Source organism: Carassius carassius, chromosome 16 (genome assembly GCF_963082965.1).
Source record: "Carassius carassius chromosome 16, fCarCar2.1, whole genome shotgun sequence".
Classification (NCBI taxonomy): Eukaryota; Metazoa; Chordata; class Actinopteri; order Cypriniformes; family Cyprinidae; genus Carassius; species Carassius carassius.
This window is the reverse complement of record NC_081770.1, coordinates 12,409,785-12,424,274: the sequence shown is the minus strand read 5'-3', so window position 1 is coordinate 12,424,274 and position 14,490 is coordinate 12,409,785. Positions and strand designations below refer to the sequence as shown.

The following is a 14,490-nucleotide window of genomic DNA, read 5'->3' as shown; positions in this document are numbered from 1 at the left end:
ACAGTCCCTCGGGGATTTTGCGATTCTGCGATCGCTGAATTTATCGTGAAATCGTGCAAACGCCACAATTTTCGCAAAAGCTTGAAAATTTTCGGAATTGCTGCAGATTTTGTGTTCGAACGCGTCCCATGATGTCATTGCAATGCGCATTCAGTCAAAGAAGGGTTGATGTGAAAACCAGCAAAAACATTGTTCAATAAACACAAATCACCACCATTCAATGTGGACACAGTAAAACTACAGGAACAACTTGTGGCAGAAATTGTTTAATGTTTTCAGGTGATTTTAAATGCTTTAAACAACTCTCATAGTAACCTTTTTCTTGCTCTGTATTCCTTCAGAGAAAAGTTAACGAGTGATATAATTTAGTGAGATATTTTGGGTGAAGGTTACAGGAATTGACTTGAGAAACTGCAGCCATCTTACTGTGGTTCTATATATTATATCTAATATTCTATATCGAATATTTTTCAGCTCGTCCACCCGCTTCTGCCATCACTTCAGAAAATCCTTCATCATCTGAAAGTGACGCAGGTAATGACATTGATATTCAGATCAACAGCAAAATTATTCTCCAGAACTACGTCTTCAGGGAAATGGAGGCATTCTGCTTATTTCAATTCTCAGTCAATCATCATAAAACTATATGTAATATATAATAACTCTTCTGTAATTATTGGATAGACTCCACGGCCCGTTCTTAAAACTGAGAGATTAAACATTAAGGTAACTGTCAGAATCATAGACTGTAAAAAAAGATGGACGACTCGCCTTCGCTCTCTTCCATTGGTCAAAACTGAAGCTGCCAGTGTCCTGATATGGCGCTGACATCTTGGACTTGCGCCTGCGCAGATAGCGATCTAGGGACCAGTTCTGCGCAGTAGCTATGCGCAGTAGCAAGCAGGAAGTAAAGCCTTAAAGCCGCGAAATCAACAGCCCCGCCCCTGTGCCCCGCCCTCACTCTCCCTCGCAGAATGCACATACCGTAATCTGCACTGTTTTGGAAGTGGAGTCCTGCTCCTGTGAACTCTGTCTGCTCCGTTCCACTCCAATCTCATTAAAATAAGGTAAATACAATCTCCTCAGTCCTCCGAAGATAATGAAAAAAGCCTGTTGACGCTTCAGTGCCTCCTCGGCTCAGAGAGCTGTCAATCACAGCTGTCAATCACAGCTGTCAATCACGACGTCACACCACCGTTTTTAGAGCATTAAATAACTATCTAAAAAACAACTTATTTTAAAAACGAACACTTGAATTTACATTAGCGTGATACAAACTACAGTAAATGACAAAAAACAGCTTCGGAAAAAAGATATTTGAAGGGTAATTTAATTGTTTAGTTGGTCTCGCGTCCCATTGAATAACAGGAGGTGGCGGGCTTTATGACCTATACTAGGACCACTCACCAGGGGGCGATCGAGACGTTTTGGCTTCACTTTTCAGGGCTTGTGCGGCACGCTTGGTCAGAATAGGTTATTGCATCAGTTCAGTAATACCTTAATTAAGCTTACAAAAATGCTAATATTACAGTACACTAATATTTATTGATTCGTGTAAAATAACATTGCATGCTAGTGTATATATAGTACTGTAGCCTATATCGTCATCTGTTTTAGAAGCTCTGTAGTCTAAAACGAGACATTCTGATCTTGTTTGGTTCAAACTGATTTTAACATATATATATATATATATATATATATATATATATATATATATATATATATATATATATATGTGTGTGTGTGTGTGTGTGTGTGTGTGTGTGTGTGTGTGTGTATACTGTATGTCCACTCCGGAACATAATATTAGAACACATTTTGATGTACCCTTAGAGTAAAATTACAAGTATACTTCAAGTTCATTTTATTAATTATACCTAAGTAAAGTTCAAGTATATTATATGTTCACTTTTAGTGAGTATAAATGTACAAATGTACCAAACTGACCAGAGAGAAAGATCAGGTTAGATCTTCAGACTTTAATCAGGCTGCAAATATCTGTAAATACAGTTAATGTGAGCTCAGAGTGTTTCTGTGAAAATAAACCATTACATTTCCTGCTGAACCCTTGTGTTCCCTGTGAGACTAAAAGCTGAAGACACATGCTAATTTTGAATGTGAGAAAGGGAACAGAGATCATAGAAACACTGAAATTGCCTTTCAAATTCTAAGTACTTTTTATCTCATTTCACTACACCAACAAACTTTACATGATGACATTGCACCTTCCCATAAATGTGCTACATGTGACTAGTGATTTGTTGACATGTTTTTTTAATTTATTAATTTTCCATGTCAGTTACAAATATTATAATATGCATTCTCAAATAACTTCAGATTTCTGTCATTGATTATTTTTTAACTCCTGCAGGTTTTTGATCTGTAACTTCAGGTTTGTTTTTCTCCTTTGACCTTTTGTGTTTGTGTTGTTTTACAGGAATCTGAAATGACGGAGGTGATTTACACATTCCACTTCAGAACAATGATCAAACTCTTCATGACTGACCATAGTAACTGCATCTGTATTTGCACCTGTTACTGTTATGATTTTATTAATAGCATTTAAATGTCCTTATTGCAACTTCTGAATCTCAGACTGTATTGTGTAATTTGTAACTGTAGCAAACTTGTAATAATTGTAATTTGTGGAAAGTGGCTGATTCAGGATTGTCTTTTTAGCAATAAATTTCTAACTCTTCAGCGAGCATCAAACGTCGACACAGTTTCTCCTCATTAATGCCTTCTGATGTCCATGGGCTGCGAGAAGGTTAAAGTTCATAAAAACCAAAACTGATAACACATCTCTATACAATAAAGCAGTCTGATATGAATTCATTGCTCAAAACTGTTAAGAAAAACAATGAAAACAATCAATTCAGGTGTGCTATCTGCTTTAAAAGACCAGGATACAATCTGACGTCTGACTGAGGTCAAAAAACTAGACAATCGGATCCTGTTGTGTTCAGAGTAGATTTAGCTTTGTGAAAGAAGGAACAAGCCCACAAAAGTGACAAATGTTTATTCATTGTAAAATGACACATCAACTGGCATAGCGCCACACAATCTGATGTAAAATAAAACCGGTAGGTCTACAACTTTTGGACGTTTGCATAGCTGTTACTGTGGGAGAAAATCAAAAAAAGTAAGATCACATTAGCATTTAGTTTTAATAGATTTTTTTTTTCATAATAACTGTAGTATCTATATCAGTGGAAATAATGCTTACATGAAAAAGGATTTATGATCTCACAAATGTTACTTTTCAAAGACCGTATCATCCCTTATGTAAATTACGTTTATTCAAGTGTGCTATTAAACTAAAATAGGAAAGTATGCTTTTAGTTTAGGCTTTATGTACTTCTCAGAAATGGGCTTTATGTTCTCCTCAGAAATATACTTGAAATTACATATAAGTATACTTTACTTATACTTACAAAAAGTCTAAATATATTTGAGCTATACTCCTAGAATCTGTGTTTTCATTATTATCAGGTAGAGGGCGCTAGTACACATCTTCTGAACAGAATTTCCAAAAAAACACAAGTGAAGATGAAAAAAAGAAACACTAGATACTAGCACGTGTAATGTAATCATCTGACATGAAACAGCATCAATATTGTAACCTTATGGAATAAACTGACCGATGAAGAGATATTAATTACAGTCAAGCTTTGGGGTGTTGATCGATTACCCACATTAAAGTGTTTAAAAAAAGAATGCATGAAGCTAGAATAAAATGTTTTTTGTTTACAAGCAGATACGTGTTCTTTCTTTGGATGTTTTCTTTGTTCAGATATTCATACAACAAAATATATTCTCATTAAAACCTAAATAGGGACATAATAGTATACTTAAAGTATGATGTAAAGTTCACTTAAAGAAAACTTATGAGTATACTTGCAGTATAAAACAACTAAACTAGTAGTTCACTTTTAGTATAATTGCAGTACAAACTACAAACATAGAAGTAAACTAGTTGTCTACTCAAACTTTGCTACTTTTATACTTAAACGTATACTTTTATATACTAGAAAGTGGGCCAATTTAGTCCCAAGGAATATTGAAACAGCACACTTACAAGTATACTACTAGAACACTGATATTTGTTTACTTGCTACATAAAGTATACTTAGTAAAATACTTGAAGTATACTACTTTTTGGTAAGGTATGTGAGGCCCATTCATGTAAAACAGTTCACTCACAAATGAATGTTACACAGCTGTAGCTTTGGTTTCACTGACTGAAGAATTTCTCTATAAACCTCATGTACAGATTTTGTTCAAATTGTAGATTGATTTTATCTTTAAGTTGTTGGAATATTCATTGCTGTGTTCAGTGCTGAATGTGAATCATGTGACCTTCTCTCAGTAAAAAGGAAACATGTTTAGAGATCATACACAAATATTCATGGGACTTTGTGATCTTAGAACATATTTTTGTTGGCTGGGAAATCTATTAACAATCAAACCACAATTAATGGCAAAACAAGTTTATTTTCTCAACACTCATCCACTCATCCACATGCAAAAAAAAAAATCAATTGCTACAGCTGAATGAATGTAATATTCAGTAAGTAACAGCATCAGTATCAGAGTGACACAAAGTTTAAATTGAGCTAAATGTAGGACGGCAATCCTCATGGAAACAGTCACTCTAAATCCAAACCATATTCAAGTTATCACATTCATATCTTACCAGGTTACAGAGCCCCCAAAAAAAGAAAAAGAAAGTGTACCGCAACAGTAAGACTATGAGTATAAAAATAAAAAATAAAAAAGGCAAATATACATTAAGATTATTTACTGGAGAACATCAGTCAAACAGTCTCTTAATACAAGAACACAATATTATCAACATCGGTGCAAACGGTGTGAACTCTTACATCAACTTCAAAATGAATAAAAGCACATTTAACTATTTCTGACGAATCAAATGAAAGCCTTTACTAACTAGTTTCACATTTCAGAAGCACACATGAGTGGATTTCAAACACTCTTCTTGTTTGTAATATTGAGCTAACTACTGTTATGATTTGTTTCACCCCGATTCTTTTGCCAAATGAAACTCTTCAGCAGAAGCACCTGTGAGGAAATACAGAATCACAGAAGTTTAAAAGAGAAAGAGTTGTATCTCTTAATAAAACATTGATGCAGACTTGCTTTCATATTACTGTATTAATAGTGTTTTATTCATTAACTATTAAAACCACAGTGACATAAACATTAAATGCTGAATATTATTAACAAAGAGTTAGGGCTCCTGCTGTAAAAATTCAACTATTTTAATTGCTAAGGTTACCCTCTTATTTACCCTCAATGCATCAACAGTAATGTTTTACAGAGGGTTAGTGCCACTTAAATTGATAACAGTTTATTTTTTATTACATAGTCCACCATAGTTTTTCAAACAATAAACAATCCTTTCTTAAAAATAAAACTTTATATATAATACTAAATGTTTAAATACAATAATTTATTTGTCTTTATATTTCTATATTTTAGATATAGACATGTAAAGTGTCAAATGTTTTTCCTTTGAATTGCAAATCGTATTATTTCCCAAAGGAAAATACACATCTGTTCTCAAATCTGCGTCAGGGTTAATAACTGAATGAAGGAGATATTATTTTTAAGTTAAATCAAAAGACAATTAAGGGAAGGTCAGTCATATCTTTATATTTTTATTGTTGTTGTTAATGCTGTAATAATATCTGAATGAATAAGAGAAATTAATCCATATCAAAGGTCTTCTAACAGTGTTTGTTAATTCCAGTGCATTGCTGAAAGCAAACAGATTTTCATTTAGTGTAAATCTGTAATTATCACAGGCAGCCAAGAAGCACTCAGACAGAAAGAAGAACCATCTAACTGAGATCTAAAGTGACCAATCAGTTTTATTTAGTTTTCTGTGCTATAGAAATGTGCCTAAAAGTAATATAGACTATATCTCAGACATAAAGCTGGATATACAGTTCTTCTTGTTGATCTAGTTGCTACTTTAAGAGCTTTAAAAACTCTGGCACACAGCCATTATGTCAAACTCAAAAGCAATTACTGTCTCATCCTGGTACCTTGTGACGGGCAAAGTGATAAAAAACACCCGTGATTCAGAAGGTCTATGAAGCCAGCCAATCAGAACAGAGTTTACTAAATGGATTAGGTGTTTTATTCTGTGCTGATGCTGCGAAGTCATCTTACTAGACAAGCCATAAATGTCACAATTTAATAATTATAATGTTTATCTACATATCTAAGTTTCTTTTTTTTTTTTTAGCTGTGAGTACTGCATGACTTCTCCATCTCTGTGTACAGTATGTTAACAGTGGCACTCTGTTTTTCAGTCTTAAGTAAAACAGCACAAGATAATTTATCTTTTACATTTTCTTTGTAAAAAAGCACATAATACACATACAAACACACACTTTTTTTTTACTTCCTACAAGTATGACATGTAAGACATGTTTGTCTTGTTGTATTATCTATATTTGATAATTACGATTTGCCCCTGGTTGTCTACATTTCTTCCTGTAAATCACAAATCCTGCAATAGCTCCCACCAGCAGCAGCAGCAGAAACACAATAATCCCAATCAGTGTTTTTCGGTCAGTCGTATCCTGTTCTGTAATGATAAAGAGAGACCATCATTAGTGTGAATGTGTGTCTGATCTATAACACACACTAGAAACATCAGCACTGCATTAACTGAGTTAAGATCTGATACTGTAATGATAAAGAGAGACAGTCATTGTGCAGACATTTAATGGTCATTGTGATCTGAACTCAATGTACAGTAGCTGTACGACACTAAAAGCCAAGAATAGGTCTGTGTCATCACATCTGTATGAAAACGACGACCAGCAAAGCAGTTAAGCTGCATTTTAATAAGCCACGTTCTGAGTCAAGTGCACACCATTGATTATTATTAGCAGAACATTTTATTTGAATATTTAATCAAAATTAAAGTTATTAGTAAGTAGCCTACTTTATTAACAAATCATATTTTTAAGAATATAGGCCTAGTTTAAAAGAACATTCAATAAAAAATGAGGCTATTTGAGAATGTCAAAATTATATTGATCAGATTCAATAACTACAGTTGCTGTAACAACAAAGATTGTAAACAATTAGGCTAACAATCAAAATAAAGAGTGCATTTGTACAGACCACAGTGTGCAGCGCTGTGCACGTTTTCCGCTGTTTAGTTTTAATCCCGACAAAGTTTACTAGCCGGTGTTCATGTGAATTTTGTGCCATTTGTTTTAATTCATTTATGAAAAACAACGGATTGCAGATGCCTTTTCCCTGCAGTGTATGCACATGGTGTATTTCAAAGACGTTCAACAAAGACCTTGACAGAATAACACATTTCTAGTAGTTGGGTAGATTGTAATGCAGTGTTGCAACATGCCCTGTCTGCACAACTGGAATTTCAACTCAGCTAGTGTATTCTGCTGGTCATTTATCAAACGGATTGTACTGAGGATACTTGTTCTTTAGAGCCCCTATTGCTGTGTCTTGAGGAAATTAGGGCCTTGATGACACAATATTTTCTTAATTTTAATGAAAATTAAACAGAAGTTATACTGTTTATGCTGGGAGGAACCTGTGAGTCATCCGATTTGGACTTTGGTGAATTGAAACCACTTGTGTAGCCCTATGTAAAATATTTAGGGGTTAACATAGATTGTGATTTTAAATTGGACAAACAGATTAACTCGGTAGTTAAATATAGTTTTTTCCAATTAAAACAACTCACTAAGGTGAAATCTTTCCTGTCTTTTAAAGACTTTCAAAGAATCATTCATATCTTTATTTCAACTCGTCTGGATTACTGTAATGGCCTCTATACAGGTACTAGTCAGGCCTCTCTCCCCAAACTGCAGATGGTCCAGAATGCGGCAGCTTGCTTGCTGACGGGTACACAAAGGGGGAACACATCACCCTAATTCTCGCCTCTCTTCACTGGTTACCAGTCCATTTTAGGATTCAGTTTAAGATATTGGTATTTGTTTTTAAACCTCTTAATGGTTTAGCACCTAAATATCTGTCCGACTTGATCAAGCTCTATGCTCCGCTAAGAGCGCTTAGGTCTGCTGACCATTTGCTTTTAGTTGTCCCACGGGTAAAGTTGAAGAGCAGGGGTGACCGAGCATTTGCAGTGGCGGCCATGAAGCTCTGGAATAGTGTACCTCTCTACATCAAACACTTGCTGTTTTTAAATATAGCCTAAAGACTCATTTATATAGCCTGGCATTTGATGCTGCATGAGAGCTGCTTCCTTTTATTGTTCTTATGGTGTTTTATTGTCTTCCTTTATTGTTGTCATTTTCCTTTTGTAAATATTTTTCTAGATGTTATCCATGTTTCATTTCTCAATGACATGCCAGTAAACAACCAAATAAAGGATTTCAAGAAAAAAAAAATAAGCATCCAATTCTTTTCTGTTACATGAGGCTGTTAAGTTCCTACTTCCTACATGGCGAAGGCAAACCCTCCCAAAGAAATGTAATTTTCAAGTTACTAATATATATATATATATATATATATATATTTTTTTTTTTGTATGCTTAGTCAAATGTCAACTTTGACTCAGGAAGTAAGTACATATCATGGGGAAACGGTGTATACTGTGTTAACAGGTTAATGAATCAAGGTTATTGGTCTTGTTTAGTGCTTTTTTCTTTTATAATACCCCACCTAAAACATAACTTAACCCTTCTACTGTACAGTAGACCTTAATTTGATAAGGAATAAATCTGTCAAAAGGAGGAGATGAGAGAGCAGTCTTTCCACAGCTCTACTGCCCCTCTTCTGTTTCTGCTTTTGGCCATGAGAGGAGATTTACAGCAGCAGTTTACTAACTTCAGTCAAGTCACACAAAAGAAAGAATGGAAAGATAAAGAGCTAACAATGTAGATAATTCTTTTCTCTCTTTTATGACATTATGTCTCGTAAAGGGCAAAATATTGAGGCCCCTTTATCCAGTTTGGATGCATTGCATTCTAATTGGTCAAGGACCCTAATTCATTGTATGTCTAGCATCTTATGATTCCATTATAATGTTGAAATTCAGATAAGTAATGAGTTTATATTTACATTGTTATATGAAATCACCTATTACAGTCAGCCATTGAATACTATGGGCCTAAAAAAAGTGTTATTTTCTTGGAAACCAAACAGTTAAATGTGTAATTTTCATTCAGGTATACCCTTTTTATTATATAGATGTAATATTTTTTTCTATTTATTTTTATTTATTTGTTTTCATTTAACTTATTGATACACAATACTCTGTTGTGTCAATTTAATGGCTGCTCTTTGTTCTGCTCTTTGTTCTGCTCTATGTTCCACCATTTTAAGACAAATGGATTTGTTTTATTTTCATATTCAAGAGATTATAAGTTAGATGCAGTCTTTTTTGGGTTCGCATCAAATGTTCTTCGACTTTTATGCATGATAAATTTTTTAATGAATAAAGATTGATTGTTGAAATCAGTTATAGATTCCAAATGCTCTCCCGCTATTCAAATTTAACATTGAAGGGGTGAATACAACATATTTGCCCACCACACATTCAAATACAATTTTCAAGAAAATAAACTAAAATAAATGCAGAAAATAAATGCAGAAAATGTTCACCTACATGACTATATGCATGAAACCATTCAGAAAAATTTGGGCAAATTTAATTCAACTACTTAAATTTCGTAGTTAAAATTTACGTAGTGGAATTAATATTCAGTGACATCATTTCAAAAATGTTTTTTTCTTTTTGAACAAATGAGCTCTCACTGGTGCCATTTCAGAAATACTAAGTGCATGATGCCCCTGTACTCACCAGTAATATTAATGTATTTATTTATTTATTTTTTTGTAAAATCATACTGCTGTCATTGTTTTTGATTTCCATGAAGTGAATCACAAGATCGGATGTTTCATAACTCTCATTCTGAAAATGTTTACCCATTTTTTAGAAGTTGAGTTTTAATTAGTTAGCTCACCTGTCCTTTTTTCGCATTTATTTTTATTCTTTACTGGGTTTTACTCTTTTTTTCTTTCTGGCTATTGCATCAAATGTAATAAATGAGTGTAACTGATCATTACTGATCTTTGTATAGATGATCATTTGACTTTGTACAGATGCCCTCAAAATTGTCTTTGGATTAGGACTTGGCTTTATGCAGATGAGTCAAGTTTTTCCACACTGACTGAATCAATCTTTTTTTTTTTTTAACCTTGCCTTATACACAGATGCATTGTCATGTTAGAATAGAATAGGTTCCTGTCCACACTGTTGCTATAAAATTTGAAGCACACAATTCCCTGTAACATCATTACACGCTAAAATGTTATGGTTTCATTAGAAGGGGGTGCCCTAACACATTAATCCATACAGGGTATCTTACTGAACAAAATCTATTGGGTCATTCTATCTCCCCTCAACCAGAGGTCCTCAGCTGTTTTGATTTTGTAATTTTTTCCCCAGGTGAAAGAAATACATAAATGGCAATTAAATGCAATGTCTGTATAATTACTGAGTATTTTGTAGTGGGGGGTCAAAATGGCAAGATAAAGCAATTCACGAGTTCACACTTACATATAATTAGCTGAAGTATTATGATGCATATTTGGCGTGCTGTATATTTGCATATTTGAAGGGCTCTGAGCTTGGGAATGGCCCGAATCTAGAATACCCCCCCCCCCCCCCCATATAAAAGTGTAAAATCAACTCTAAGTGGAGGAGATGGGGAGGAGGGGGAATGCTGATAAACCGTTAGTTGGTGAAGAAGTCTCCATCATAGTTGGGCGCAACTGTCATTTCGCTTGTCCTGTGAAAAATTTGCCACAACTGTGCATGGAGGATATCAGTCTAAATGTTCTGCAAAGTCAGTCAACAGTGAAAATCAATAGTAGATTTCATTTGAAGTCCAAAAATTTAACCCTAATATTGGACATAAACGAAAATGTTAAATATAAAGTATTCAAAATGGGTAAGTTCATATATTTGGAGAAAAGTTCAATTGAACTGAACTGATGCATCAGTCATACAGCACTCCGGACCGCGCTCCCCATGACGAGTCCGATGCACCGCCACAGAAACAAATATGAGATGAATTCTAACATAACTGTGGCATTAAACTCAGTTAGTGAGGGCTCGTTTAAAATATTGCACATATATAGGCCGTTTAGATTACTTGTTAAAGTGCAATGAAATACCTATATCTGCAGACGATGTATGTCTGTTTGAGGATGGAGACTTCTTCACCAACTACAGGTTCAAAAACATAGCTGAGCAGTTTGATAGCTGAATTATAATAGACTGCCTATTATTATTATTTAATGCATTAATAGGAGAAGGAGCCTAATATCGTATTGACTATCGACAGAGAAATCTGCTATAGTCGATATCTCAGACCAGAGATGAGACCAAGTCACACATGTGCAAGTTTCAAGTAAGTCTCAAGTCTTAACCTTCAAGTCTCAAGTAAGTCCCAAGTATTTTTTTCTTGGGCAAGTCAAGTCAAGTCAAGTCACAAGCTATGTCAAGTCAAGTCAAGTCAAGTCCTGTAGTAAGTCAAGTCAAGTCCAAGTCAAGTAACCTTAGTATTGTTATTTTACCTGCAGAATCTGATCTTAATAAAGTTAAAAGACAAGATATAAGTAACTGTCAGTAAATTAAAATAATTTGGATTTGCATTGTAAATACTCATGTTCAGTAAAATACATCATGGAATCAAACAAAATTGTAACTTCATAAAATTATTTATTTTTCACTTCTGCCAACAGTGTTTGAAAGGTTTTACATTTTCAACATTGAGTCCATAATACAAATAACAGCTAAACATCCAACAGACTCCTCTCTGAACACCTCTCTCTCTCTCTCAAACACAGTTTACATACAACATTAAACTTTGTTACATTTCTCCTCTCTCTCTCTCACTCTTCTCTCTCTCTCTCTCTCTCTCTCTCTCTCTCACACACACACACACACACTCTCTCTCAAAGTATAGAATATGAATATGACGTTTTTTTCAGTTGTTTCACACTTTTTTGTTATGTACAGTACAGTACAGACCGAAAGTTTGGACACACCTTCTCATTCAAAGAGTTTTCTTTATTTTCATGACTATGAAAATTGTAGATTCACACTGAAGGCATCAAAACTATGAATTAACACATGTGGAATTATATATGGAATTATATACATAACAAAAAAGTGTGAAACAACTAAAAAAAAAATGTCATATTGTAGGTTCTTCAAAGTAGCCACCTTTAGCTTTGATTTCTGCTTTGCACACTGTTGGCATTCTCTTGATGGTAGTCACCTGAAATGGTCTGGCGCAGCACCCCATCTCTCTTCTTCTTGCTCAAATAGCCCTTGATGCCTTCAGTGTGACTCTACAATTTTCATAGTCATGAAAATAAAGAAAACTCTTTGAATGAGAAGGTGTGTCCAAACTTTTGGTCTGTACTGTATCTGTATATATATATATATATATATATATATATACACACACACACACACATATAATACACACACATATATATATATATATATATATATATATATATATATATATATATATATATATATATATATATATATATATATATATATATACATAAAACTGTAAAATGCACTTCTCATGATTAGGTAATCGCGGCAGCTGTAGTCTTATTCACATTTGTTTTTCTGATTAATTGTTTTGCTCTATGAGAAAGACAAGGTAAGAAAATATTCGGGGCTTAAGCCCAGCCCTAGCGCCGCCCCTGGAATGCGTTTTTTGACGGCCTGCTGGCGGATCATTAGGGGCCGTTCACATATCTCATCTTTTGCGCGCGCAAGTTCGTTATTTCCAATGTAGGCGCGCGGTATGCACGCAGCACGCTCATAATGGAAGCAACGCTGTCGCGATGCGCACGCGCTGCGACGCGCTCGTTGTTTCCAGGCGCGTCCGCACCGCATCGAGTTAAAAACATCTCAACTTTTCAGAATGCCGCAAGCGCACCGCGGGTCATGTGACAATAACTAAACATTCAGCTTCATCCTTTCCCGTAACAACGTTGAAAGCTCAGCCAAGATGAAGGAACAGCTGATTATAGCTGTATATGGATTGCCATTTTGAAATAAATTTAGTAGCAGAGCTACTGCAAGAGATTTTTTGTGCTGCAAATCCACTTATCCTTTGCTGAAATTTCCGCGTCTCCATGGAGAGAGAGAGCGCGTCATGGTTGCTTAGCAACGGCAGACGCCCCAGGGGCGCAACTGCCCGAGTGCTTTGGAAAGAAGGAGAAAGCGGCGCGCCTAGCGTTTTCCACGCATTTTTAGGCGCGAACTATTGAAGACAAAAGCGATGACCCTCGGTACCCCTCAGGCTGATGTTGATGTGATGTGATATCTGATCTAAGTGGGCGTGGTGTGCGTAAGGTAGAGAGGGCATGACTGATGATAGTGTCCTGATCCAGTCATGACAATGCTATTCCTATGCGCTATTTTCAGCCTGCGCTCCAGCTGAGTAATCAACTTTATTTTTACAAATAATTTATATATTTTATATTCAAACTGAAAACATGATGTGATTAACACTCAAGTCATTCAAGTCATCGTGTCTTAAGTCAAGTCAAGTCCCGAGTCTTTAACTTCAAAGTCCGAGTCAAGTCACAAGTCATAAAAATAGTGACTCGAGTCGACTCGAGTCCAAGTCACCAAGTCACAAGTCCCCATGTCTGTCTCAGACTATCCTCGATACACAATACTATAGTCTATCGGCGCAACCCTAGGATACATAGGTATAACTTTGAAGCTGAGGTGATGTCGACTTTTGCTAGAAAAGTGCTAAGACCCATGAAATATATAAAATGGATTTTTTCTTTTTCTCCTCTCTCAGAGGAGATTAATCGAGGTGATTTTGTTTGAAAACGGCAAGTTATGCAGAGCTGACAAATTGATTAGGAGTTTCGTACCCCAGGATTTTCTAAGTAGCCACTCCTATAGCTAATGCAAAACTGAGAATGCCGGGCATCGAAAGGGCTAATCAATTGAACCCTTGTTCAATTCACACCGCCTATGGGGGAAAGCTAAACAGCTTATTTCAGTTAAATGGCTGAATGTAATGAAATTCAGATAAAATGGCAACTTTTGATGTCCACATTCAAGGATTTATGATTGTTGCAGCATCTCCGTCATAAAGAATTGTCTAAAAATTCAAGATAAAGTGTACATTATATGGTTTTAAATACTTGATCAGGTTTGTTCAATATAATTGTATTTTATTTATATTTCTTTTTCTTTTTTTTTTTATTCCAGAAATTTAGAAAATCTGAATAATTTCTTTGTATTCTATGCTGTTTGCGATGTGGCTAAAAATGACATCAACTTCCTGTTGTGTCACAACATAGTTTAGCAACTTTCAGCAACAAACGAACTGCCATTTAGCTATTTTACCTAAATGAATTTGCAATGTGGCCTGTGCAGTGATGGGACCCGGC

General features: G+C 35.0%; 2 protein-coding genes across 4 annotated transcripts in view; one reads left to right on the top strand and one right to left on the bottom strand.

Moving 5' to 3' along the window:
* The window catches only part of LOC132159576 (CD48 antigen-like), a 159,053-nt gene that overhangs the window by 2,109 nt on the left and 142,454 nt on the right, over window positions 1-14,490 (top strand). The gene's annotated exons all lie outside the window — the stretch shown is intronic.
* LOC132159574 (uncharacterized) overlaps window positions 6,477-14,490 on the bottom strand; it is a 30,615-nt gene continuing 22,601 nt past the window's right edge. For all 3 annotated transcript variants that reach the window (XR_009437871.1, XM_059569135.1, XM_059569136.1), the window contains one exon: window positions 6,477-6,619. Coding sequence is in view for 2 of the 3 variants with exons in the window: in XM_059569135.1 (XP_059425118.1) it covers window positions 6,480-6,619 (140 nt within the window). In the remaining variant the exon portion in view is untranslated. The remainder of the gene's footprint in view (window positions 6,620-14,490) is intronic.